The 26,336-nt window shown below is 45.5% G+C and overlaps 1 protein-coding gene and 1 long non-coding RNA gene across 3 annotated transcripts in view; one reads left to right on the forward strand and one right to left on the reverse strand.

Annotated features, from left to right (window-relative positions):
* Window positions 1-15,323: 15,323 nt before the first annotated feature.
* On the reverse strand, window positions 15,324-22,160 carry TENT5A (terminal nucleotidyltransferase 5A). Of its 2 annotated transcripts, none has more exons than XM_075923810.1 (3): window positions 21,922-22,160; window positions 19,101-19,618; window positions 15,324-17,832 (listed from the first exon to the last, which is right to left on the reverse strand). In XM_075923810.1, exons 2-3 carry the CDS (start codon window positions 19,539-19,541, stop codon window positions 17,053-17,055), a joined length of 1,221 nt encoding a protein of 406 aa, XP_075779925.1. In that variant the 5' UTR covers window positions 19,542-19,618; window positions 21,922-22,160; the 3' UTR covers window positions 15,324-17,052. The 2 variants fall into 2 exon arrangements, with proteins under 2 accessions (XP_075779925.1, XP_014425429.2); XM_014569943.3 differs by lacking the exon at window positions 21,922-22,160 and adding an exon at window positions 19,900-20,058.
* A 220-nt stretch (window positions 22,161-22,380) lies between these two features.
* The window catches only part of LOC102450070 (uncharacterized), a 31,212-nt gene continuing 27,256 nt past the window's right edge, over window positions 22,381-26,336 (forward strand). Inside the window, exons 1-2 of the long non-coding RNA XR_331538.4 lie at window positions 22,381-23,125; window positions 23,846-23,894. This is a non-coding gene — a long non-coding RNA (uncharacterized LOC102450070). The remainder of the gene's footprint in view (window positions 23,126-23,845; window positions 23,895-26,336) is intronic.

Raw genomic sequence — 26,336 nt, forward strand, 5'->3', positions numbered from 1 at the left:
GACCGCGCTCCAGTCATGCGAGTCATCCCACCAAGTCTCTGTTATCCCAATTAAATCATATTTCTTGGTCTGGGCCAGGGCCTCCAGTTCTTCCTGTTTGTTGCCCAGGCTTCTCGCATTAGTGTACAAACACTTCAGGTAACCAGTTGATCGTCCTATCTTCTCCATTCGAAACATGGGTCCTCCTTTCTTGCTCCTTCCTCTCTGCATTTCTTCCCGGTATCCGACTTTCCCACTCCCCTCAGGGTTTTGGTCACCGTCCCCCGACGAACCTAGTTTAAAGCCCTCCTCACTAGGTTTGCAAGCCTACCCGCAAGAACAGTGCAAGAGAATACATTTGTGGGGTGCAAGGCAGGGGATTTGGGGGCTTTGCTGGAGTCTCTTTCTCTATATATAGGTCACAAGCGGCTTGGAGAGCATTCATGTAGCTTGGCTGGGTGTGTCTCCTTATGCTGGTGTCTGAGAAATAAGGGCACCTGGAGGGGGTTGCAGCTTGTAAGTAGTAATGCATCATGAGAGAGAATCCAGGTTGGAGCGTTAAGGGAGCACAGTAGTACCGCAGTCCCAGGTTGTATCCCCAGGATTCTTTTGCAGCTATGCTAACCTTTCTTCAGGCTCTCACTTGGGTCAGAGGAGATAGATAATGTGGACTTCATCAGCCCACTCATTCTCCACCCTGGCCTTTCCAGTCTCCATCCTTGGACCAACAGAGAATGAAGTAGACCCCATCTTATATAGAAAGGAGAGTGATCTATGGACTGCACCAGGAAGTGAGAGAAGGCAATACCTATAATATAGGCCAATGTAAGAACTAACTAATCTGTGCCTGGATTTGACATATCTCTGATTCTTTGAATAATTAGCTGGTGCTAAATTTTCCAGTGGGTCTATTGCATTGCTTTGTTAAACTTGTAGCATGTATGCCTTTGTCTACATTTAAGGAAATTAAGTCTAAATTTTTTATTCAAGATTAAATAGGCCTGACTGGATATTTTTAAATAGGAACATTTCTCATTACTACACAGAACGCAGCAAATGCATTTGGGAAAGAGTCTAAAATAGACTGATTACATCACTATAACATTATATAAATATACTTAAATTGATTCACTTTGAACTCCATCTGCCACTCAGAGTATGTCTATACTACAGAGGTTTTTTTTCAGAAACACTGTCATTTTTCCGAAAAAACTTCAATTATGTCCAAACTGCAATAGCGTTCTTTTGAAAGTAAATGAAAAGAACAGAGGGAGTTTTCCAGCATTGGTAATCTTCTTTCTATGAGGAAGAAGCCTTTTTCTGAAAGAGTTCTTTCAGAAAAAGTCATGCGTGGATGGGGAAGAGGGTTTTCTTTCTAAAGAAGAGGCCTCCAGGAATTAACACTGGTGCTCTGGTGGCCACTCCATCCAAAGTAATCACAACTCTATAGTTCCTGTCTCCTGGCCCCTCTTAAAGCTACAGGCACTCTGGACAAGACTTGTGACAGAAAGCCAGCCTGAGAGCAGCACCCTGACCTCACGGCTCACCCTGCCACAGGCCTTGCCCAGTCTCAAGCCCCACACAACACCCCTGGCCTTCACAGGGAGCAGCCCCAGGGACCCCAGGACCCACCCAAGGGGACCAAGAGGTGGGCATCCTTCTGGTCCAGAGTGGATATCCTGTCCCGCCTCAAGCTCTGGGGCGAGGAGGAAACATTGCAGGATCTCTGCTCCACACAGCATAACACCAATATCTTTGAGCGCATGGCTGAGTCCCTGGTGGAGCATGGACACCCACCCTGGACTTGAAACAGGTCTGGAGTAAGGTGAAAGAGCTCCGCTAGGGATACATGAGGACCAAAGAGCACAGCTTGCACTCCGGGGCAGGACCCCACACCTGCCCCTATTACCAGGAGCTGCTCCAATTCCTGAGGGGATGGGGAAACATCTTCCCCACCTGTTGCCATGGACTCCGGCCTCGACACGGTTGTTGTCTGGTCAGAGGTCACAGTGGAGGGGGAGGAGGAGGACCAGGGACAGCAGCAGGATGAGGAGGAGGCGGATGATGCGGCCACCATCATGCTCTCCTTAGAGCGGATTCCTGTGAGCATGGAGGTCTCCGAGGCCTCCTCTGATGCTGGGGAGGAATCTTCAGGTGAGTGTTCTCAGTTTGTCCCACACACAGGGCGGAGGAAGCAGGAGCAGGGGGGGTGGGGTATGAGCGTCATTTGACCTGCTCGGGCTGGACATCATGCTGCAGTCCGGAGATGTAGAACCACGTGCCAAGTTAGTGTGCACCATGCGGATTCAGCAGCCAGCCCCTGAGCGTGGCTTGGCTCCTGCTCCCAGGCTCATAGGAAGCCACATATACACACACATCTGGCCCTGGGGGGCAGGAAGCAGGCAGCATGATTCCCTGGGCACCTCAGGGCCTCTGTGAGGCAGGGCCTGCTGTGCAGCCCACACATGGCCTTCCTCCCTCTGCCACAAGGACTGTTGGTCGCTGCTCACAGTGGAGGGCATGGCCTCAGGAAGAGTGTCTGCAAGGATGGCTGACTGCCTCTCCCTATATGTGTTCTCCAAAGACAGTCCAGTCAGGACTGAGGGGCAAGCCACATCATCCAAGCCAGTGTCGCAAGAATCACAGGTCCGATAATGAATACCCAAGGGGGGAAGGACAGAACCAGGTGGACAGTTTTATCAAATAAAAAATAATTATTTATGACAGTGGTGAATTTATAGTATTTATTCTAAGATGTTTAATAGACCGTGTTAATAATGAATTTACAGTATTTATTATATTTATTCTATGGTTTCTAGTAAAACGTGTCAGAGATATAGGGATGGGAATGGCAAGGGGAATCGTCTCTAATCTTAAAATATCCAGCTACAGTAATAAAATAACAGTGATAACTACAAACTCTTATGTACTACCCACAAACAACTACAACACTAAGCTTATACAACAAGAAAAAATCAAATCATACATACCAACTTACACAGCACACGGAACATTTCACAGATATCAATTCGGTTGAGAAGGCCTTGGTTACGCCCGAGAGTCGGGGGAGGTGGCTAGTCGGTTGATCAGGCCGGCAGTGCTTTGAAGTATACGAGAAGGCACACACACGGTGGTACGTGTGTTGCGAAGACCTCCTAGAGCGAACTGTGCGATGGGTATTTATCCCCAAATCTGCACATCGCTTGCCTGTGCTTGCATATTACCATATATAGCCCAATGGTCACCAAGTGGGGGGTCTGTGTCCCAGGGGTTGGGCCGAAACTGTGCAGGTTTCATGCGACCAGGTAAGCCCCACAGTTCTCACGCCAAAGTGACGGGTGGGAGAGTCTGAGGCTATTTTCCCCTTTTCACACCTTTCCTTTTTTCTAAAGGCAATGGTATGCAGGAAGGGTGCGGCCGGTTTCTCTCAAGGAGTACTGCAGCCCACTATAACAAGAGCAGCCTGGCCAAACTTTTTTTACTGGGGGGGCAGTTTCTTTTCTCTAACAGCCAGCTGCCAGAGTCCAGGGGACGTAAAAGCACACCATGGTCCAGGAAGACCTCATGCGGCAGCATGTCAGGGTCTTGCACAACATAAAGCAGACTCTGGAGTAGAAGATCTGGGAGGAGGTAGAGTGGCGAAACCACGCATGGAACCAGCTCATGCAGCAGTGCGATAGCATATGTGCCAACATGCACCTGGCTGCTGTCGGGTTGGGTCCAACACCCGGATGCTGCCTACCATCCTCCTGCCCCCACCCTTGCTATACCCATTCTCCTCCCTCTTCCCCCCAAGCTATGCCTCTGCTCCCTCCTCAAGAAATGCCTCTGCTCCTTCCCCAAGCAATACCTAAGCCTCCTCCACAACTGATGCCCATGCCCTCTCCCCAAATGATGCCTATGACCTCTCTCCCACCCTCCCTGCCATCCCTGACCCCACTCCAGCCCCCCCGCCTGCCATACCCCTGTGGTCCCAGGACCCACCCAAACCCAAGTCCGACGAGGTCCCCACACCTGAGGTGGCACATCCATTCACCCCCACACACACCACTCCCAGCCGCCATCCCCCTCCAGGTTATGAGCCACCCTCCCACTCCCTAACTTTTTGATTGAAAGATCAATACACAGTTCATTTTATTTAAAACCAAACAGGTGTCTTTATTGAGAGGTCAGGGAAGGGGTGATGGGAGGAGTTGTGGTGGGAAAGGGATAGTGCAGCAAGCCAGAGGCCCCTAGTGGGGTGCTTGAGAGAAACTCTCCCTCAGGGCCTCCCGGATGTGCACCACAACCTGATGGGCCTGGCAGATGGTAGCTGTCTGCGGCTGAGCGAAGGGTCTCCCCTCACGGCCGGCGTCTGCCTCCCACCCCAGGAGGAAGGCCTCCCACCCGAGGAGGAAGGCCTCCCCTTTCCTCTCCATAATTTTGTGGAGGACACAACATGTCGACCTCGGGGATGTTGTGCTCCCCCACGTCCAGGCTGGTCAGGAGGTACCTGAACCATGCCTTGAGGCAGCCAAAGGCGCACTCCACCTGGATCCTGGCCTGGTTCAGGTGGGCATTAAATTGGTCCCTTCTGGGGTCCAGGTGGCTGGTGTAAGGCTTTATTAGCCATGGCATCAGGGGTTAGGCCGCATCCCCCACGATGCACAATGGCATCTGCACATCCCCAACTGCAAAGTCACAGCGGGGGAAGAATGTGCCCGCCTCCAGCTTCCCATTGAGGTTGGAGTTCCAAAAAATCTGGGTACCATGTGCCCTGCCCGACCACCTGACAAAAATGTTCATGAACTGTCCATGGTGGTTGACCCGGGTCTGCAGCACCATAGAAAAGTAGCCTTTGCAGTTGATGCACTGGGCCACTCTATGTTGAGGTGCACGGATGTGGGTCCCTGCAACAGAATTGCAGTTCGGGAACCCCAGGGCAGAAAATCCGGACACAATTGGATTCAGGTCTCCCAGGTGGATAACCCTCCACAGCAGGATGGAACTGATGGCCCACACAACCTGCAGAGGGAAACAAACTAACACACAAAACAGCGAATGAGAGAGGGAGTGCCTGAGCCCTTGGGAGGTGTCCCTCCCCCCAACACCACAGGAGCCACCTCCTATGAGGCCACCCCCGCCCCTGCAGCAGGGCTGTGTGAGGGCAGGACAGCACAACCCCCTGGGGATGGGGCTTCCCCCACACCTCGGCCCTCCAGCCCCCTTTCCCAAGGGTCCCCCTTTTCCAGGACTCCTCCCTCCCCTTCAGGGACTGCAGCCTGAGAGTGCCTTACCTCCATGAGGAGGGCCCCGATGGTGGACTTCCCCACACCGAACTGGTTGCCCACCAACTGGTAGCTCTCTAGGGTGGTGAGCTTTCAGAGGGTGATTGCGACCTGCTTCTCCAGGGGGATGGTAGGCCGCAGGTGGGTGTTGCGTCATCAGAGGGTAGGGGCGAGCCTGGCACATAGCTCCAAAAAGGTGGCCTTCCTCATGCCGAAGTTTTGGAGCCACTGCTGGTCATCCCACCGCTCCATGACCAGCCGGTCCCACCAGTCAGAACTGGTGTCCAGCCACCAGACGCACCTCTCTACAGTTGTGTTTGCAAGAGTGCTGTGCCCGCACCCAGGGACAGGGTCCCCAGAATGAGCTCAGAGTCAAGCTCGGTCAAGACCAGCAGGCACAAAGTGCTGCAGAAACTGTAGCGTGGCCATGTAGCACCATCACATGCCCAGGGGCAGCTCCAGCTCCATGGCACAAAGGAAAAAGCTGTGGAGTCCAAAAAACCTGGGCAACCACAGCAGGCACTGTGAGAACTTTGCCGTCCCTTAGGGAGGTAGGCAAGCACGCAGCAGAAGCAGAGAAACGGCTGTCCCGGGGGGGGGGGGGGGTCCCTTTAAGCCCATGACTCTGCTAGGCTCCAGCACCAGCACTTGGAAGGAACTGGTGACCTAAAGCCCTGCCTGAAGTGGTTCCGGGTGACCGTTTATGCGAGAGAGCGTCCAATCAGTATGGACACTATCTTTCGAAAAGGCAGATTGCTTTTTCGATCTGCTTAACCAGTGTGGACATGCTCTTTTCAAAGTTTTTCTGAAAGATCTCTTCTGGAAAAGCTTCTTTCAAAAGAAGCCTGCAGTCTAGATGTAGCCTCAGAGAGCAAGAAAGTCCCAGTTTGAATAAATTTGTACATGGGTTGCCAAATTTTTGGAGAATGCCTACCCATTATCAAAACGACCATGATGTGGCCCAAGCTTCTGCAAATGTATTACTTTTTTATTTATGTAACGATGAAGTTAGTATTCACCACTAATCATAGTTTGTGGAATGTTCCAGTTCATATGAAATTAAAGCTCAACCAGAATCATCAGGATTTCTCTGGTATAATATGCTGTGAAATATGTTGGCATCATAGGGGACATAGAGAGGGGAATTCCATTCCTGCCTCTGAATTGCTTGCTTTTTGTGGGTTTAACCCACATGTGGACTCACCAAGTTTTGGCTCCTATGGCACTTTTACAGCCAAATTATAAACCTGGAAAGAAGGGTTTTATAATGGAAACACGGATAACCCCTAAACCATAGCATATGGCTCAAATGCACGCAAAGTACAATCGCAGGCTTGCAACAGCATTTCAAATTATTCTATTGACTTATAAAAAGAGCTATTATTAGTTTGCACCAACCTTGTTATTTACAGCGGTTTGCAGTGATTAAACCGCTAACAACTTTTGTCTAGAAACTGCTTAGTATATCAGGATTTTTCAAACATTGTAATTTGATATATGAAAGAGATAATGTTCATGGAACAAAACAGTGTACCAAGCTAATAGTTTCCTGCTGCCAGTTTAATTCTGAAAGGCTGCTGACTTTTGTGATAGTGACTTTATTTTTAGGAAGAGATGGACTTTGAGCCAAATGATGCAGTCTGGGCAAAGTGGTTCTCTGGCTAATCTTTGTTTGTGGGGAGAATTCCTGCCTTTATGCCTCTATGAATCTGGGTAGAAACCAGGATAGTTTATTTTATATCCAAAGTCTACTTTAAATGCTCTCTGCCAGCCTGAATTTCCCCTACAGGGTAGCAGGTTTAAAACTAATAAAAGGAAGTTCTTCTTCACACAGTGTGTTGTCAACCTGTGGAACTCCTTGCCAGAGAAGGCTGTGAAGGCTAGGACTATAATAGAGTTTAAAGAGAAGCTGGATAAATTCATGGAGGTTAGGTCCATAAAAGGCTATTAGCCAGGGGATAAAATGGTGTCCTTGTCCTCTGTTTGTCAGAGGCTGGAGAGGGATGGCAGGAGACAAATTGCTTGATCATTGTCTTCGGTCCACCCTCTCTGGGGCACCTGGTGCTGGCCACTGTCGGTAGACAGGATACTGGGCTAGATGGACCTTTGGTCTGACTCAGTACGGCCGTTCTTATGTTCTAAGGAAGTGAGTGCATTTGGTCTGTATGTGTACATGCAGAGAGAGAGAGAGAGAGATACGCATACTCTTCAGTTCCCAATGCTGCAAATATCATATGGCACACTAAACCTGCAGATTGGTAGGGAAACACGTGAGTTGCATTATTCACGATGGGTATATTGTCAAGGATTTCAGTTTTAGCTTGTTTTGGGTTTTGTGAAGTTACGTAATATTTTAGGAGATTTTCAATTTTGGGATCCATTTTTTTGCTATCATATACAGGCAGTCCCCGGGTTACGTACAAGATAGGGACTGTGGGTTTGTTCTTAAGTTGAATTTGTATGTAAGTCGGAACTGGTACATATTGTAGGGGAAACTCTAGCCAAACATTTCTCCAGAGCTCAGTTTTATTCTCCCACACCTCACTTCCCTCAGTCCTTTATTCTCAAGCTGAGGTGTCTGCTGAGAAAAGCCGCTCCGTGTCTCCCTGGTCTGCTGGGGGGGGGGGGGGCGCTAGCTTCGCGTCTCCCTGGTCTGCTGGGGGGAAGCAGCTAGAGCGGGGTTGCCTCACCCCGTTTGTAAGTAGGGATCCGATGTAAGTCGGATCCATGTAACCTGGGGACTGCCTGTATCAAAAAATTAAAGATATCCTAAAAGGGAGGTCTATATTTTTAAGCAGGTGAGCCAACTTTTATGAGAAAAATGGTTTTTGGGGCAGGGACTCTCAATATATATTTATATAGTGTCTAACACAACAGATCCTCAACATATATATTAAATGTTTAATATAAATAACCATCACAAGAACAAATTCTCCCTTGGGATGAATATATGTATGCTCCAGCCACCCACCAATTTTGCGTTTTCGAGCCCTCTGGTTCTGCTTTTATGACCTCATCCAATGCCCACTGCAATCAAAGGAAAAACTCATTGATTGTAGTGGGTTGTGGATCAGGTGGTTTACATTCATGCTGCTGCGGAATGTCACTTCTCAGGAAATAGAACCCTGCATGGGAGAGGAAATCAGAATTTAAGCAACTAAAGGATATGCTTTTTAAACAGCACATGTGCGATTAACAAAAATCTCTCCATCCTTCTTCATTCCTACTACTAAGAGTTCTGAAATTTGCATGGAACAATTTCCTCTCCCATTGAGAATTCTATTTCCTGACAAGTAACATTTCTCAGCATCATGAATGCAAACTGCCTGATCCACAACCTTCTGCAGTCAATGAGAGTTTTTCCTTTGATTGCAGTGGGCATTGGATGGAGTCATAGGAGCAGAACCAAAAGGCTCAAAAAGGCAAAATTGGTGGGTGGTCGGACTCCATCTTGGCTGCCTTTCTCCTTCCTTCCCTGAGGGCACTTTCACAATTTTTTGACCTTTTGGCTGAATCTAGATAGACACGTGATCTGGGTTCTACCCAGCATCAACAGGTAATTTAAGAGCTATCTCAACAGATTGTCTGCCCTTCTGAGTAGCAGAGTTTAGAGCTGCTTAGAGGCATGTGCCAGTACCATGTTTGTAGGTGTGTTTGCAGGAGGGTGAGCTTATCTGCACATAAGGGTGTGTACTAGCAGCTACCAGTCTTCCCTCTAACATTTTCTATCCTTGGATGTGTTGGATTTTTTTGGGGAGGGTTGAAAATGTTTTATGTGCAACACCAATATTGAAGTAGTGTGTGGATGTGCACTACCAATAAAAACAAAAAAAGATATTTCATATAAATATAAATAAAACAGCCCATACGTGTAGAAGTAAAATATTAAAATACAGGATAGTTAACAAGGAGCAATGCTTACAATATTTAATATGAAATCAAATAAAAAAGAAAATTAATGCTACCTTTGGAGTACATGTATATCATCATCCTTTCTAACAACTCAAGCTAGTAAACACACCAAAATGCATATTATCCACACATAGCTGAGCTTTAAGATGCTAAACAAATCTATGAGTCAACTAGAAATAGTATTTGCAAGGAAAGCATGACTAATACGATATTTACTGACACTAGAAAGGAGAGTAAAAGCCATTCACTAAGGCTTATTCAGTTTCTCTGGGGAATGTTTAGGAATTATGTTTTCCAAATGTGCATTACTTTGCACTTACCAACATTGCATTTCATCTGCCATTTTGTTGTCCTGTCATCCAGGTTTGCGAGATCCCTTTGTAACTCTTCACTGTCAGGTTTAGACATATACATTGGAGTTCTCAAACTATATCCAGTGGATCACTGTTAGTCTGTGAAGAGCTGGTACATCACTTGGAGCTAGATCCTCCTGCTGACTTCCAACATATGAAGTGGAAGAGGTAGAGAAGAAGAAGAGAAGGAGACTGGAGATGGAGGGGCAAAAAAACGTGTGCAGGGAAACAAGGGGCGAGAGAGAGGAGACGAACAGAAGAATCAGAACAGGTGAACAAGGGGCAAGAGAGAAGAGATGAACGGTTAGTAGCTTAACTGTTTTTCCAAACATTCAGGATATTCACTAAATTAAGGATAGTTCCAAACACAGAAACACTTTCTTTATATTACTTTTTCATGTAAGCAAGTGCTGCAATTGCCACAAAGGTGTTATGGGTAAAATCATCATTAAAATGGAAAGTAATCTAGCCGTTGAAGATAGAGAGCATCTCACAATTTTCCCTAACAAGATGGTCTGCCCCTTTAAGGGCCAGGACATACGAGAGGAGTTTGAGGTTTTCAAACATCAGACCCAGCTGGGAAGGGAATAAGTAGTTATAGAAGCTGGTGAGGCCTTTAAGAAACCTAAGAAAAGATATTTCAATTAGCCATTGCAGGTTGTTCTATTACAAAAGGTCTTTGCTATCTAAAATGACTGGCAATTTTGGATCCTCCCATTTCTGGGAATCCCCAAATAAAGTTAATGCTCAATAGAGCCAATTGCCCTATAACGCATCCTAAGTCAATGTGCATTCTAGAAAAACTGTGCCAATGTGCCTCCTAGCTGGGCACGCCAAAACTAAGGGAGACCTCTGACAGAAGTGTAATACATCAAAAGACATTGTGAAGATATTGTGCCACAAGCCAGAAAGAAGCAACACAAGAGGCTATTTGGGGACTCTGAATTTCCTGGTAGAATTTAGTTGTTCTGCTCTCAGGGCTCTGAGGAATAAAAAAATGTCAATATTTCCACATGGCTTTCCGTGGGTCAGAGCTACCCAGGACATTGTGCTTAGAGGATGTTTTAAACCATGCAGTAAGATTGCATCATCCAGATCAGGATGTGGGGGCAGCAAACCTCGGAGGGGGCTGAATTTAGCATCCCTGAAATAATCATTCTGTGTAGTTGTAAGCAAAGCAAACGTGTGATAAAGTATCAAATTCTGTTTGTGATGTGCCATCAGGCCTTGAGGGCTGGTGTTAGTCTCAGCTCTGAAACACAGATGTGGCTTATGGTGTTCTTACTGCTCTTCTGAACGTCAAAAAAACGTCAGAGCCATGCACGGCTCTGTTCCTGACGCACTCCCAAAGCCTAAAACTGACAACTCCAGCTACACGTAGGTTCTACTGCTACTGTATAGAACAATACAGTATGATTTGCAGAAGTGAACGCAGCCAAACATATTGAATTTTACTGAAGAAGAAGAAGAAGAAAATAAAGCATCTTGGCAGTTTTATGATGACATGACCAGATCCCCACAAACTCCTGGCAACAGTGAAGAGTACACGATGTTCTGGAAAATCAATATATAGTTTGCATAGGGGATCCCGATGAGAACATTCCGTTATTTAGGTTGGAAATCACTTATTCCCAAAGTCATAAAACCCTTCCTTGCAGGGGCTGCACATATCCTTGACAAGGAAGAAACTGGCCATGACCTAGGCTCAGCTTCATACCTCGAGAAATCTTTTTGTTTGTTTGTTTTTTCTCAAGCGAGCTTGCAGCCAGGGCAACTTGCGGAATATTATTATGAAATTGTCTGCACTTCTTCTGTTGGTGGGGAAATGCAGGGACATTACTTGAGCCAGGCTCCCTGTTCCAAGTGTAACCCATTAACCTCTACTCAGATTTTCCCTTCCTCTACTTCCAGTAACCCCCCTCTCTTCCAAACCCAAAATAACACCTCACTCAACGGTGGCATTTGGTTGAAGTTCACCTCATCACCTATTTTGAAAAGAAGACTTAAGCACCTCAGAGTCCTCCATAGGCTTAAATTATGATCCCATCTCTGAAGTGTTATTTGAGGAGAGGAAACAGTAACCCAGTCTAGAAGAAGAGTATCCATTCATGCTTGGAATTTCTAAGGCGCGTAAGGAAATTAGGGGTCTTGCTCCCATGGAAGTTCAATAGGAGTTGAGCACCTATCACTATGTCTACTTCCTTGATAATCCCAGCCTTAATTGCCATGTGGGTGGAAAATTGCTGAAACCTAATGGTTAAGTACTAGTGTGATCCTCGGGCACCATTCCCCTTCTAAATTTTGAATAATGCAGTGCAGTTAATCCTCTCTCCCATCTACCATTTCAGTGGTCAGTGCAGCCTACTAATCATTTTACACATTCAGAGCCATTAAAGAAAGAGACGTACTGTGCTGAATGAAGTTACCCTTTAGCTAGGTGTTTGCTCACATGCCTGGAAAAATTAGCAGTTCCCAGAAGCTGAGTTTACTTTCTTAAAAGGGAATATAGGTTCACTCATCATTAAAAAAAGCACATTCAGATGAGCACAGATGAGCACTTAAATGTGTGAGCCTTCCAAGCAGAGATCCATGAACAGATGAGTGTAATAACAGTTAATGTAGTGAAGAATCTTTAGTGAACACTTTGTTTAGAAGGGAGAGTCTGAGAAACCCTGGTTTAGAAAAAGGGCTGGGTGTTTGGTGATAATGGACATAAACTAAAACCCAGTACTGTCATTATCAATAATATTATCTTGAAGTGCCTTTTGGGAAACCAGCCTTCATTATCATAGGTTCTCCACCACAAACATGGCAAAGTACTTCTGCTAATAGCAATATCATAAGTGAGGAAAATAGAGTCTATGTAGAATCTGTGGAAATAAACAGACTGATTCAAAGTTCCAGATCAAATGGACATGTAGATTCCAGCACACACAGAAGTTCTATTACTCAAGCCAACATTCTGATACCCTTACTCCAACGCCTCATGTTTTCCTAAGGAAATCAATGCAAACGTGTGAAGAGTAAGGTACCATTCAACAACAGTAAAGGTATCAGAACCAGGGCCACATGCTGTTTTGAAAATATTAAATGCTGTGTGTTAAATATTATTAATATTCTTCCCAATAATTGTCAAATATTTTTTAGAAAGTCTGGTTCTTCAGAGCTGCTAGTTCGATGAGGTACAGATTTTAAGGTCATTTACATTGCTCTATCAGTGTTCTGCCAAGTATTTTTGGCACCAGCCAGCTAAGTTCTTTCGTAGCTGACTAAACCCAGTCAAAATTGGCTGGCAGAAGGCAGAACTTTTTAAAATTTATTGTGCTCCAATCAGAAAGCTGCTGAACACTGCGCTTCTCAGAAAAGTGCTGCCCTTGTTCTTTTTAATGAAAGCTAGTCATATTCATTAGGAATAGGGCTGAGCTATTTCAGACACGAAGACAGCAGACACAGATCAATAGAAAAAAATAACTTCTTTTTATTTACAAAAAAAATCCAAATATTGGATGCTGTAAACAAAATTCACAATCTGTTCCCTCTAGCACTGATGCAAACACTTCAGCTCTTAGAGTCTGTTTTCCATCAGCTCTTTTTCTGTCTGTGACAGAGCCTATAGTCAAAATGTTCCACAAGAGCAATCCAAGGAGCAATTTGCTGCAACGGGATGCCTCACAGAAGGCAACACTTGTATGGAATTCTGAGGGAGATCAAATGTGCACAGCCTCCTACAGACTGCAAGAGTTTGCAGTGCTTCAGCCAAGCTGAATTGAAATGTGCAGGCCTTTTTGATATTTACTTGGTTAGCAAGCCATTATTTCAACAGCAAGATAGTACATGGATTTTCTTTCTTGCAGTGGAAATTGTCTGCTAAAAGAAAACCACACAAAAGAGTATATTCAAATAAATGCTGAATATGTCATTATGTTTTCTTAACTTTTCTTATAGCTGCAGTTTTACCCTATACATTTCATTTTCTCAATGAAACAACAACAGCAACAAAAAGCTTCTTCTGAACTAGCATGAGCATCCAACATAATATGTTTCATATGCAGAGCATTTAACAAGATGTGCTTATAAGTGTGGCTTGAAGGTTTTTGTGTAACATAAGCAACAAATTGTTTTTAAGTACATAAAAGGGAGTATGGAAATATATTATATGATTTCATTAGTGTTTTTACTTCCCCTTCTATTTTTAAAATAAAGTTCTTGCATTTGGGGGACTTTCAACATATTAGAAAATAATCTGATTTAAAAACTCTCAGATGTTTCATTATATTTATATTAAAAAAAAGTTTAGCTCCCTGTTGATTACCAATAAATCCAACTGTCACACAACAATTTGACTGTAATGAGGTCAACCTTTTTAATCAGTTCAGCATTTTAAAGGGATACTTTTTCTTCAGCAAGTTCTGAGCTGAAATATTGATTGGATGAGAAAGTGAAGCCTACAGAATACCAAGCGTTTGTTTTTTCTTGTAAAAGTGCTAGTATACAGAAGTGAGAGAAAGAAAGAGAGAAAAAAAATAGACTTTATGAAATGAAAGGTGTGCAAATCACACAAGCAATCCAGCTTTGAAAAGATGTTCTTATTTTACTCTTGACCTGAACTCATGGCTCATTCCCATCACTAACTCCAGACAACTTTTAAACTACCAGCCACAGTAAAAACAAAATCCTACCAGTTCTTCCACTTGTTCATTTACATATGCAAAATAGGTCTATAATACTCATATAATATATTCAAAAACATATTATATATGTACTGAAAGATACAGTAGGCTGAGGCCTGTTGCATAACTACAAGATGAATAGCTACTGTCAATCATAAAAAGCAATAACATTTGAGCTGAAAGGGGAAACAAATCAAAAAACATTTAGCAGCAATGGAAAAAGGCTGCCCTCCAAAGGAAAAGTACATTGTCTCATGTATTATCAGCTTTTTGTGGTTGTGGCACAGCAATAGATCCCAAAACCCTTTTAAAATCATGGATGACTCATTTATTTGCAGCAAATAGTTGTGGTAAGCGAGGACATACCACATTACCAGCTGATCCTATTTCCCCAGCCCCCCTCTTAGCTTCCGTTAGAAAACCCTTCAAACAGCTACAGGCAGTACTCTGATTCTGACAACTACATCTCAGTCTTGATCTACAGCTTGAAGCAATAGGCCATGGGAAACAAACATTTCCTTTGCATAATTAATCAAGAAAGGCCTTCCTCTGACGAAGGAGAGGGGGAAAAAAAGCAGACTGCAGCCAATGTGGAATGGAGGGAAGGAAGGAAGGAAAGAGAAGGTAGGCACAAGGACTCCCAAGTAAACACGAGTGGCAATGAAATAGCTTTTACATATCCTGAAGAACTCACAGGAAAGGTGCTTCAGTAAGCAAACTATGTTCCTGTTAAACTTGCTTTCAAAGATAAAAGTGCAAAGGGTGGCAAAAATAAACTTGTCTTAGTAGCTCTGTAATGTCAAGGGGAGAAGACACTGCCAAGATACGTTTCTTTTCCAAATACATTTTTAAACATAAACATAATTTTCTTTTACCTGAAACTTAAACAATGCAGAAAATAATGCACTGGGATTTCAAAGTCAACAACTGTAAGAAGAAGAATTACTCATCCACCCACCCGGCTCTCCCCCAAGATGTGTCACTGAAGTGAAAAACTGCAAAATGGTTTATTTCTTCACTCTCCCCCCACATCCATCAGTCTCCCCTACTTGTCTCTTGGGTGAAGAAATGAAAGTGAATAGTTATAGTTCCAATGTAAAGTGATTCCATTTAAATAAAGTACAGTACTAAAATTGTAAATGCAGTGTGACAACCAGATCAAAGATGTTTAATATTTGCATAAAAATATAATATAATATATATATATAAAATATAATTTTAAGCAACCGTGCAACACTTTTAAAAAGGGTTCATTTCACATTTACTAAATTCTAGTGGTCCTGGAATGCATAATGCATTCTATTAAAATATTCCATTAAATATTAACAATTAGTGTTCAAATGACCAACTAATACAATATTCTTTAGCTGTCAGGGGTTTTAAATAGCCTATCTTTGATCCACGTTCCACTGAATTATACATCATGGAGGTATGCAGTCACAAAATTAGTGGGTTAAATGTCAAAATGGTATTACAGTACAAAATGTGTTAAAAGAATCAGCTAATCAAATGTTTATCCATTTGTGGAATTATTATGGCTCACAAGCAACTCACTGAATTACTGTAATCTTTGTTCTTGCAACCAAAGACATTATTTGAATCCCACCTTAATCCTGACTGGTTCATTTACTGCAAATTTTCAGGTGTGGGTTACAAATTCACTGCAAAGTGCCCACTGTCCTATGACATCCTGTTGCAAACTGGAAAACACACAGTACTTTATTTAAACATTCCTTAAGTGCTACATTTTCCTAGACCACATTTAATATATACATTGTATGTGTGTATATATATATATATATACATACACGTATACATATATATTTATGCACACAAACATATATATACACACATACACACACGTACCTAACATCACACTGACAATATTAATTTTATACAAGCATTTGCCAAGGAAAAATAGGGCATTTTCTCAACCACTGATTCACAAGCTTGGGATTTTCTTTTTGTTTTGTTTGTCTTCCTGTGTCCCTGATAAAAACAAAATGCATGGTAAAACCCACAAAACTATATTTTTCTCACTTCAAATTTTCTGAAGGCATCAGGCACTTTTGATTAACATTGGTGTATACAAATATAGTAACATCTTTTTATATTCTACCATATCTTCTTTGCTTTAATAACTTATTTGTGAAATCTTTGGTCCTTGAGCATGTTTTGTTTGCTGCAGCTGTTCTTCTTGCATTTCCACATTTTTTAAAATGTGAAGCACGCATGCAACTGGAAATTATGGACTTCATCATCATATGTTTTCTGGTTTTATGATAACTGCACCAATCTCCTACTGTTCATCTGGAGCAAGCTGTTTCTGTTAAAGCGTTCTATTCAAGCAAGCTATACATTCTATACAATCATTCCATAGACAGCACTTGTTGCAAGCCCCAAATGCAGTAATTCCAATATACATTTTATTTCAACTTATCTCTGCTCTATGCCTCTACTTTTAACTCCTGAATATACGCAAGCAAATTGCTTTGTTTTTGTTTGTTTGTTTTTCATATTCTCCCTTTTGCATATCCCATTCTAAAAAAGGCTTTCCAACCTTCTCTATGCCAAAGCTATGGGAAGCAGGTATTGCCAACCCATATTGTCATCAAGCATTCCTCCCTTGTTTATTTCAGGGGAAGCTATTTGCTTTTAATGACAGGCCTCTGGTGCTCTGGGGTAGAATCCAATTATTTCTGCTTCTTTTCTAGCTCATACTCACATAATTTATAAGAAGAACCACAAGCTTTACCAAACTTGAAAGCTAGAGCAGATCATCATTGCACAAAGCACCCCATTTTAAGGAGCGTATCACTCCTTTCTGTTTGTTAGAAAAAGTTCTCCCCATCAGATGTCTTAAAATGGTCCTTAATTGCAGGGCAACCAAGTTGAATATGTGTGCTGCTGGCAGGTAAATACCGGCTGAACCTGGGCAATGTAGTAATTGCTAAAGTTGGCATCAGCTACATATGGAGCTGGCTGGTAATAGCAGGTGACATTGGCCACATTGGGGATGATATTTTGCTCAGCAAGGACACGGATGGCCAGCATGGTGATAAGATTTAGAGTCTGTCTCCTCTCATGTCCCATCAAGCACACTGTGCTCTCATTCACCACACCATGAAGGGTCATGAGATAGTCATACTTGCGGTCTTCTAGTCCCACAAAGTGGTTCTGCAAGTAAGACTCCAATTTTCTTTGCTGTTCTCCAATATCTGAGAAGTCAATGAAAAACCTGGAACACATGTATCTCTGAAGGGACTTAATCTCAGATTCTGAGGCAGCCCTAAAGCCCCTTACCAAAAGGTTGCAGTACTTAAGAAGGCCACCTCCTCTGATTTCTTCTGGGTTTCTCGTGGCAATTATCTTGTTGCAGAGGTGATCAAAGGCTTCTTGGAAATCCCCATAGACACTTTCACCCATGATGGTAGGGTGAAAAGTTTCAGTCATGGGATTCTCTGAGCATTCATAAAAAAGCAGAAGGGAGTCTAATTTGATTTGAAAAGAGTCTACACTGAACTCAAATTGCCTCCTCAGGGAGTCCACAAACTTCAGCTCCACGTTTTTGCCACTGTTGTTGGACAAGGAGATGAGACTCCATCGGTCTGAATCATTGCATACTTTTACCATTTTCTGTACATAAGCCTCCTATAATTTAAAAGACAAAAATGAGCAGATGAAGAAACCAATACAAGCAATTGACTTTGTTTTTATTCTCTCCCCCTCCATTCTGTGCCCATTTTCTGAACAGTATTTTAAGGAGTCTGAATAAAACTGGAGAAGACATATTTAACATAAGTGGTGGCAGCACTGTAGTTGCAAAGGATGATGGGAGAGAAACAGCTTTTGCAACAGTGTCTTTTTAAAGCATTTCTAAACATACACATGATATATAAATATATATCATGAGAGAAGGAAATAAAAGTGATGGTACACATCGCATATATGCACACACTCTTTATGACTAACACATACAATCATTTTCAGGGATTTGGAAGATCACTACCAAAATATAATGCAAAAACATTTCTAAAGGCTCCACAACATATATTTTCTACATTTGCAAATTAATCAAAGCTTGTTCCTTCAGCACAGTTCCCACACCCCAAAAAGAGCCCCAATTTTTAAAATGCCCCACAACTCACAAAACAGATGCATGCTATTTGGCATAAAACCAGAAGCGGGAATCCTCGGGCCCAGGGGGCCAACTGTGTTCCCCAGCTTACCTGGATCTGGCCCCTAAGGCTCGGGGCTCCCCCTGCCCCGGGATTGGTGAGCCCACAGTGGCACTCCAACCCCCCACCTTGGAAGTAGAACACACAAAATCTACTAGCCTGGGAGTTTTTCTCCTTCTCTGTCTGGGCCACAGCCACATCACTGAGGGTTTGGAGGTTTTTTGTTTTTGTTTTTTGTTTATGGGTTTTTTGGGTTTTTTGCTTCTCACTTGTGTGGCCCCCAACTGATTTTTCTGTGGGTCACTGGCCCCTGATGCAAAAAAGGTTCCTCACCCCTAAACTATAGTGAACTCAGAAAGTGAATCAGGTTTAAGCCAAATTCTGTTTAAAGCAAGAAAATATACAGTTTCTCCATATGTCTGGGGAAAGTACTCACAGCCCTGCAGACACACATATATTTTCCATAAGGTTATGATCCCTTTAAGTTATGCTTTTATCGTTCTGCGCAACTCTTAAAAGAAGGATAAATTCACTAATCCTGGCTCCTCCCCCTCATTAGCTCTGACGAACGGCGCTACTGCCAGTCAAAGTCTTTGGTACAATTGAGGTGTAAAACGAGAGACGAGTTCTTTCTAAAAACATGTGAGGTGTCAATTTCATGAACCCCTTTCTCCCTCCCCAACTCCAGGGCTATAAAGTGCTCCTTCCCTTGGCTGTGTGTCTGGACAAGAGCAGGTTTACCTTGAGGGTAAGCGGTGTGATCTTCTCCTTATTAACTCCGTCCGGTAAGAAATCCAAAAGGCAGTCCAAGACCACGTCTTTCACAGTCTGAAACTCGGCTTCCCCTTTGAGGTCTGCGCAGAAGATGAGGTCCAAGTCCTTGTAGCCCAGGCCACTGTCTTGGTGCAGGATGTGGCTGGCTGCCGAGCCGTTGAGTCGCACGTCTCGGACCCCAATGCACTTCTCCTCCAGGCGGCTCCGCACCACCTTCACGATCTGCCGGGGCTGCATCTCCAGCGTGGGGAAGTTGCCCCGGCCGTGGATGGGGATGGTCTCGCTGAGGATGCGATCCAAGCGCCGCACTTGCTCCCAGCTCAGCACGTTGCAATGAGGGTTCTCGCCGCAACTGCCCGGGCAAGTCCCACTGCCGCTGCAGCTGGGGGCGCTTTCATCGTCAGCCATGGTCCGGAGCCGTCTCCTCTCGGGAGCCTGAGCACTGGCTGCTCCGTCCCTCTGGCGAGATGTCCGGGTGCTTGACTCTTAACGGAACAGGAAAGCAAGCAATCAGCGCGGGGGCGGACGTGCCCAGGGCCCCTTCCTACCCGCTCCCACACAGCGTCCCAGCGGGGCTCTCAGCAGCTGGGCAGCCTCCCCCCCCCCCGCCCGCTGCCCCCACATCTATCCATGCGGACCCCCGGGCATCCCGCGCACCCCACAAAGGCAGAGCTCGCTCCGCTCTGTGAGCGCCTGGAGAAGGGCTGGCAGCGGAGAGCGCGCCCGACCCGGGGAGCTGCGATCTGCCCTGCCTCGCCGCTCCTACTTGTGCTCGCTGCGCGGAGCGCTTGTGCCCGGCCGCCGCGGGTGCTGCTGTCTCCAGAGCTTTAGCAGTTCTGCCTGGGAAATGTCCCCAGTAGTTTTTATATGGGGTTTCTCCGCTCTTCCAGGGCTCCGAGCTACACGCTCCTCACGCCCCCTTCATTTGCATGGACAGCCCGCTGCAGCCCTTGGCAAGGCTCCCCGCCACGCCCACCTCATATGCATAAACAGCTGTTCTCGGCGCTCGTTGCCTATGCAACAGTCCTTCCAGAGTCTCCTTCGCCCCCGGCTCGGGGGGGAAGGTGGGGGGGGGGGGGAGAGAGAGAGCAAAACTGCAGCTATCCAGATCCCACCTGAGCCCCCAAAAACGAGTAGAAAAAATCCCGCTGTTCAGCCACTGGTCCTGCACCAATGCAAAAGTCGGACCCTTAGGCATCCCACGGCAAAAATGCCGGGAAATACCCGCATATGGCAGCTGGATCCAGTCAAAATTTGCCTCCTAATCCCCATATTCAAATATCTAAATATATAACATGTGGAGCTGCTCCTATTGCACCCCAAAAAACCCCAAAAAATCTAGACCCTGGGGTATCCCTGTAGAGGAGCTCCCCAAATTCCAAAACAGGCAGGAGGACCCCATAGGTTCCAAACAGTTTTTGGCCCTTCCTTGCCAATTTCATAGAATGAACGGAAAATGACTATAGCTACTTGTACTGCACCAACAATTGGGGGACCGTGGACTACGCAAATGTGTAAATGGATCCAGCAGCCTCTTTCCTAGATACCTCAAATTTAAACATTTTACATCATACACGTTTTTACTGAATCCACTGAGTTTTGGTGATCACAAATTTTGGTAAGTCTAAATACAGCCAAATTTCTTGCTATATCAGTGACATTTAGCTATGGACTGGACGAGCAGACGGTATGATCTCATTATTTGTGGGTTTAGCTGATCAACCTACCCGTGATTTTCAAAGCAGTTTAGGAAACTCAAGACACATCTCTTCTAATAAAACATTGTAATGCGAATATAAATCTCCTAGACTACTTTGACATTCGATGCACTGGATACCTTAACTAGATTGGACAGATTTTAGCTCAGGTAAAAGGATGACTCCCTTTGCTATCTATCTAAAAAGAATGAATGGAGATGTGGGTGTTCCGTATGCCAAGGTGTATCAGCTTTTTATAGTGGACTAAGTCTTGGTCTCTATTTATGCAGTACAATATAGGTTTGCTTGGTCTGATCAGACTCGGGTACTGCTTTGCATGGTGCTTGAGCCAGGATGAATCTGAGCATGCATTTTCTGGTCAAGAATGATAAAAAAATCTGTGTCGTCTATTCTGATAGTACAAACTTCCGGGCTTAAAGACATCAAAATCGAAATTTCTAACCCAGCAGGTGCTGTTTTTGCAGTACTATTGAGCGGGGATGTATAAATGGGTGGGGTTCTTTGAGCCACACTTACGCGCGACGTTTGGATCCAGGTTTTTTTTTCTGCATTAAGAGCTGAAAGACTTGTTTTTTATGGAGGCAATAGAACTTGGGGATTCAGCGCCAAAAATTGATTGGATCCATCAGGCTCCTGCTGCTGAATCCGGATTTTTGCAGCGCTCGTGCTCGGTGGTGCATGAATTGCCGTCCTCCGCTTCCCTCTCTACTCCCTCTCTCTCCCCCTCCCCCCTCCCCACCTCAAGTAGGAGGCTCGGGGCCAAATATCGACATAATTCAGGTATATCCAGTTTCCTCCTGAGGACGATTTCACAATATAGATACAAACATTATACAAACAGAGCAGAATAAAACGCAGATCACGCAGCATAGAAGGCACATGAGTGCAACCAAGTAGGTATATGCTATTTAAAAACTCTCTTCGTTTGCTTTTGAGGCGAATCATTTCTTCGATGTAAATGTCTGGTAAGCTACTTCAAATATTTGTGATGCTTTAAAATAGATCGAGATGCGCCCCGAGTTTGCAGTGGGTAGCTGCTGTATAAACAAGACCATAAAAAGGAAACTCACTCGTTTATCTCTAGAATTATCGTCCGTACGTGCTACCGAAGTCCACACAACAGCTTCACCTGTGCGCTGCCCAGTGTGGCTAAACTAGGGCTTTGAAGGGGCTCGTGCTACGCAGTTCCGCTTTGCTGCCGGGACCTCAGACGGATCAGTCGGACAGCTAAAGGGGCGTGGGCACGGGCTGACTGGGAGCACGGCGGCAGCGGTGGCTGGCACGTTCCTGGGCGAGGCGAGCAGCCCTGGACCAGAGGGAGCCGGACGGGACAGAACGTCACAGATCCTGAAGTTCCAGCAACAGCTGCTGGGCGATTCCGAAGGGAAGGGAGGTGCGAAGAAATCCGCCAATCAGCGCCGGGGACGGCTTTTCCCTCCCCTCGGCTCCTCAGGGCGATTGGATGAGCGCGGGTAGGCGGCGCCGTGCCTGCTCCGTGTGAATGAGCTCTGCGCGCGTCACTCGCAGGCTGCTGCGGGGGCGGGGACACCGGGGCACAGTAGGGGGCTATTCGCCGTCGCTCAGCCCTGGGGTAGCTTCATTGCCCCCCCCCCACACACACACACCTTGTGGCACTAGCCGCGGGCGGGAGCTCGCGCGGCGCCGCTCCTCCTTACGCGCTCCCGGGTTCCTGCCCAGCGGGGTGGCTCCCGGCTGCTCGGCGGACAGTTATCCTAGCGCACGCTACTAACGGGGCTGGCGGGGGGTAGGGGCTGTGCCCACCCACCGCTCCAGGGGCCCGCCCTGTGGAAGAAGCTCGGCGCCGAGCCTGTAGGCCCTTTGAGGCGGGGGAAACACAGCTGCACTTTGCTGCCCCATTACTGACACTCTGGGCCGCCCCCGAGATGCGGGCCCAGCTGCTGCCCTACAGCAGGGAGGGGGGGGATTTACCTCCCCCTTCTCCCCGCGTGTCTCTTCCTGCGGGGCAGAGAGAGACAAGCCGCTCGCGGCAAATAGGAAAGAGCAGCAGCCCAGCTCCTGCTCTCCGGGTTTGCCGTGCAGCGGGGGCCCAGCTGTGTGGCAATACCGCCCCCTGCCGGCCGCTGGCCACCGTGCAACGACACACACCGAGCCCCCCGCCTCAGCGCTGAGTCCGCCTTCCCTTCCGGGGCACCCCGGGGCGAGCCCCGCTCAGCACACGCGACAGCATGGGAGCGCGCTTGGCCCGATAGGACGGCGGGCCGGCCTGCAGCTCTTTTTCCTGGTTGCACTTGGGTAAGGTGCTGTTGCGTGGCTGGGGGGAGGGGAGCCGCAAAGGGGTAGGAGCTGCCGTGAGCTGCCCCACATTTATACTCACTTCTCTCCAAACTGCATTTTTCCTTATTAACAAAGAGCCTTTGTTTTTGTCCCAAGCCGCGCATTAGCATTAACCCTCACAGACATCACCTTTCTGCCCTGCTGACATTGCCAAGCACCATTGCAGAAGCTTCTTGGAATGAGATTAGGGTCTCAAGATGTGACCTACCGAGCCAACTTTTGATGGTAGCAAAAATCCTCACCTAGATCTGGGTCTGAAGTTTGCAAATAGTCCCCCCTTCTTAAATCAGACAGCTCCGAATCCCAGTTTTAGCCCCTTCAAACGTCTGAAATTCTTAGGGCCTTTCAGTGTCTGTCCCATAAGCAGACATCAGTAGAAATACCAGTTTAATTTTATGTATATACTATTTCTCAGAGTTCTAGGCTTATATAGGACATTTCAATTAACAGAGTCAAGTGATTACTTCTGAAGTTGCCAACCTCCACTCCCAAAGGGAAACTGGTTCTTTTGGCCTGTGGTGAGGAAGTACTTCCAGCCCAACCCTGCCTTTTCCAGCACAATATAGGCTGAGAACATACCAGATGTTCACTGTAGCTTACTTCTGTGTGCATGCTTATGCAAATATATATGCTCTGCAATTTCACTTTCCAAAACTATATATAGAATCTTTTATGTAGGAGGGTCACATCTGAAAAGGTGCCTGCTGGATTACTCCCAGCAAGTCTGGTAAGTAAGAAAAACTGAGGTCAACTAGATTTTTCTAGTTCAACTTCTCAGATTTTTCTACTTTATTATGTAATTTTAAAAAAGAAACTGACAAATTGGCCAACGGCAGTGCTGCAAACTTAAATATAAATCGTCATAAAACTTTTGACTTCTTGAATTGAGCATAGAATAAAAACCATGTAAAAAGACTATCCCCCTCCTCACACTCTGCTCAGATTTTGACCAGCAGAACTGCTTAATTGTCATTCTTTCCCAAACTTACAGTGCTTCAGTACATGATGGATGTAAAAGGGCATAGGACATGCTTGACCGTGGAAATACTTTGTATCTTTGTTAATGGAGAGTCTCATCCTACAGCCACTGCACATGTGGCACTCCCACTGACATCACTCTGTGGATGCAATAGCTTAGGGGTTTTGAACTTCATTGTACCACAGCACCCTTCTGACAATAAAAATTATTACTTGGCCTCAGGAAGAAGAACTGAAACCTGAGTTCCGTGGCCCAGAGTAAAAGGGCCCAAGCCCTACCACTCCCTTGTAGGGGGCCAAGACTGAAATCCAAGGATTTCAGCCCCAGCAGAGCTCGAGATTCAGCTGTAGTCGCAGGCCACACCAAATCTAAGCCAGCCCTGGAAACCCCATTAAAATGGTGTCAAAGCCCACTCTGGGGTCCCAACCCATAATTTGAGAACTGCTGAAATAGCTGGACATCTGAAACCAAAATCATATGCTTTCCAGGAGGAGCTTGAAAGCACAGCTTTGAAAGGAAACCAAATTGGGAGTGAGGGAGAGAGGGATTCCTGGTTACTTCAGCCAATGTATTTATTTTAAAACGGGACAGTTTTAAAATCCAATTGTGTAAAAATGAAGGCAGCAGTAATATACAATGTATCTGGTGGCAGGTAGATTTGCTTGCTCAATTATTCATGGATTTGAACTAGATAGCAACTAGTCTCCTGGAGTGCACCAGAGAGTGAGTGCCAACAACTTCAGAGTTCCAGCCGCAACAACTCACTGCTTGCTGTTCTCCAGCAAGACACGTAGGCCAAAATCTTTAACTTGGTACAGTACTTGAGTACCCACTGAAATCAATAGGAGTGGCATGTACTCAGCTTCTCCAAATGTCAGGCCACTTGTTTATGTCTCTAAATAAAGATTTATGTGCCATGATCAAGTGTGAGGGGGTATATGCAGTGTGGATGATACATTTTTTAGAGGCAGCTCTAATGTGGGTGTCTCCTTCCAGCTAGAACTGTTTTGGGGAGAGCTATATCCTTACACTACTCTCTCTCTCCATTTTCTCTACCACTATCCCAGCAGCAGTAACCTGTACTGCTGTAATGTAGCTCCTGTGGCCTGTGTATCTTTCTAGGGTCTGCAGAGTTAAGGGTTTGCTCTAATCATGGTGCCATCTTTACCTCAGTCAGCATGTCAGAATGGCTTGGGCCAGAACTATTAGCTGCCAAACTCTCTAGGCACCTGCATATAAAACTGTTTTCCTTACCCAAGTCCAAGTTTCCCCATACATAAAATAGTGATAATGCTGCTTATCTACCTGTTTGTAACCCTTCTTCCAGGTAGGCCCGGCAGCAACCAGGGCCGGATTCAATATCTAGGGGTCCATCTCACACAGAACTGGCTCAAGGCCCCACCCAGTAGCCTGGGAAAGTCACACACCCATGGGCGCCTCTCAGAGGCAATGCTTCCCCACTTGCAAGCACAGAGTCTGAGTGTAGAAAAGAAACATTTAGGGTATGTCTAGACTACATGGCTCTGTCGCCAGAGTCATGTAGATTAGTTTACTAGACATATCCAAATGAAGCGTCGATTTAAATAATCGCCACTTCATTTAAATTAAAATGGCTGCCGCACTGAGCTGATCAGCTGTTTGTCGGCTCAGCGCACTAGTCTGGATGCTCCGCGGTCGACATCAAAGGCATTTGTCGACTGCCTCGGTAAACCTCATCCCACAAGGCATAACAGGGCGGTCAACAAATTTATCATAGAATCATAGAACTGGAAAGGACCTCGAGAGGTCATTGAGTCCAGTTCCCTAACCGGTGTCTGTCTAACCTGCTCTTGGCAGGACCAAGTATCATGTAGATCATCCCCTGACAGGTGTCTGTCTAACCTGCTCTTAAATATTTCCAGAGATGGAGATTCCACAACCCCCCAAGCAATTTATTCCAGTGTTTAACCATCCTGACAATTAGGAGTTTTTCCTAATGTCCAACCTAAACCTCCCTTGCTGCAATTTAAGCCCATTTCTTCTTGTCCTATCCTCAGAGGCCAAGGAGAACAATTTTTCTCCCTTCTTCTTGTAACACCCTTTTAGATAATTGAAAACCGCTATCATATCCCCTCTCAGTCTGCTCTTTTCTAAACTAAACAAGCCCAATTCTTCCAGTCTTCCCTCACAGCTCATATATTCTAGATCTTT

This window comes from Pelodiscus sinensis, chromosome 3 (assembly GCF_049634645.1).
Source record: "Pelodiscus sinensis isolate JC-2024 chromosome 3, ASM4963464v1, whole genome shotgun sequence".
Lineage (NCBI taxonomy): Eukaryota > Metazoa > Chordata > Testudines > Trionychidae > Pelodiscus > Pelodiscus sinensis.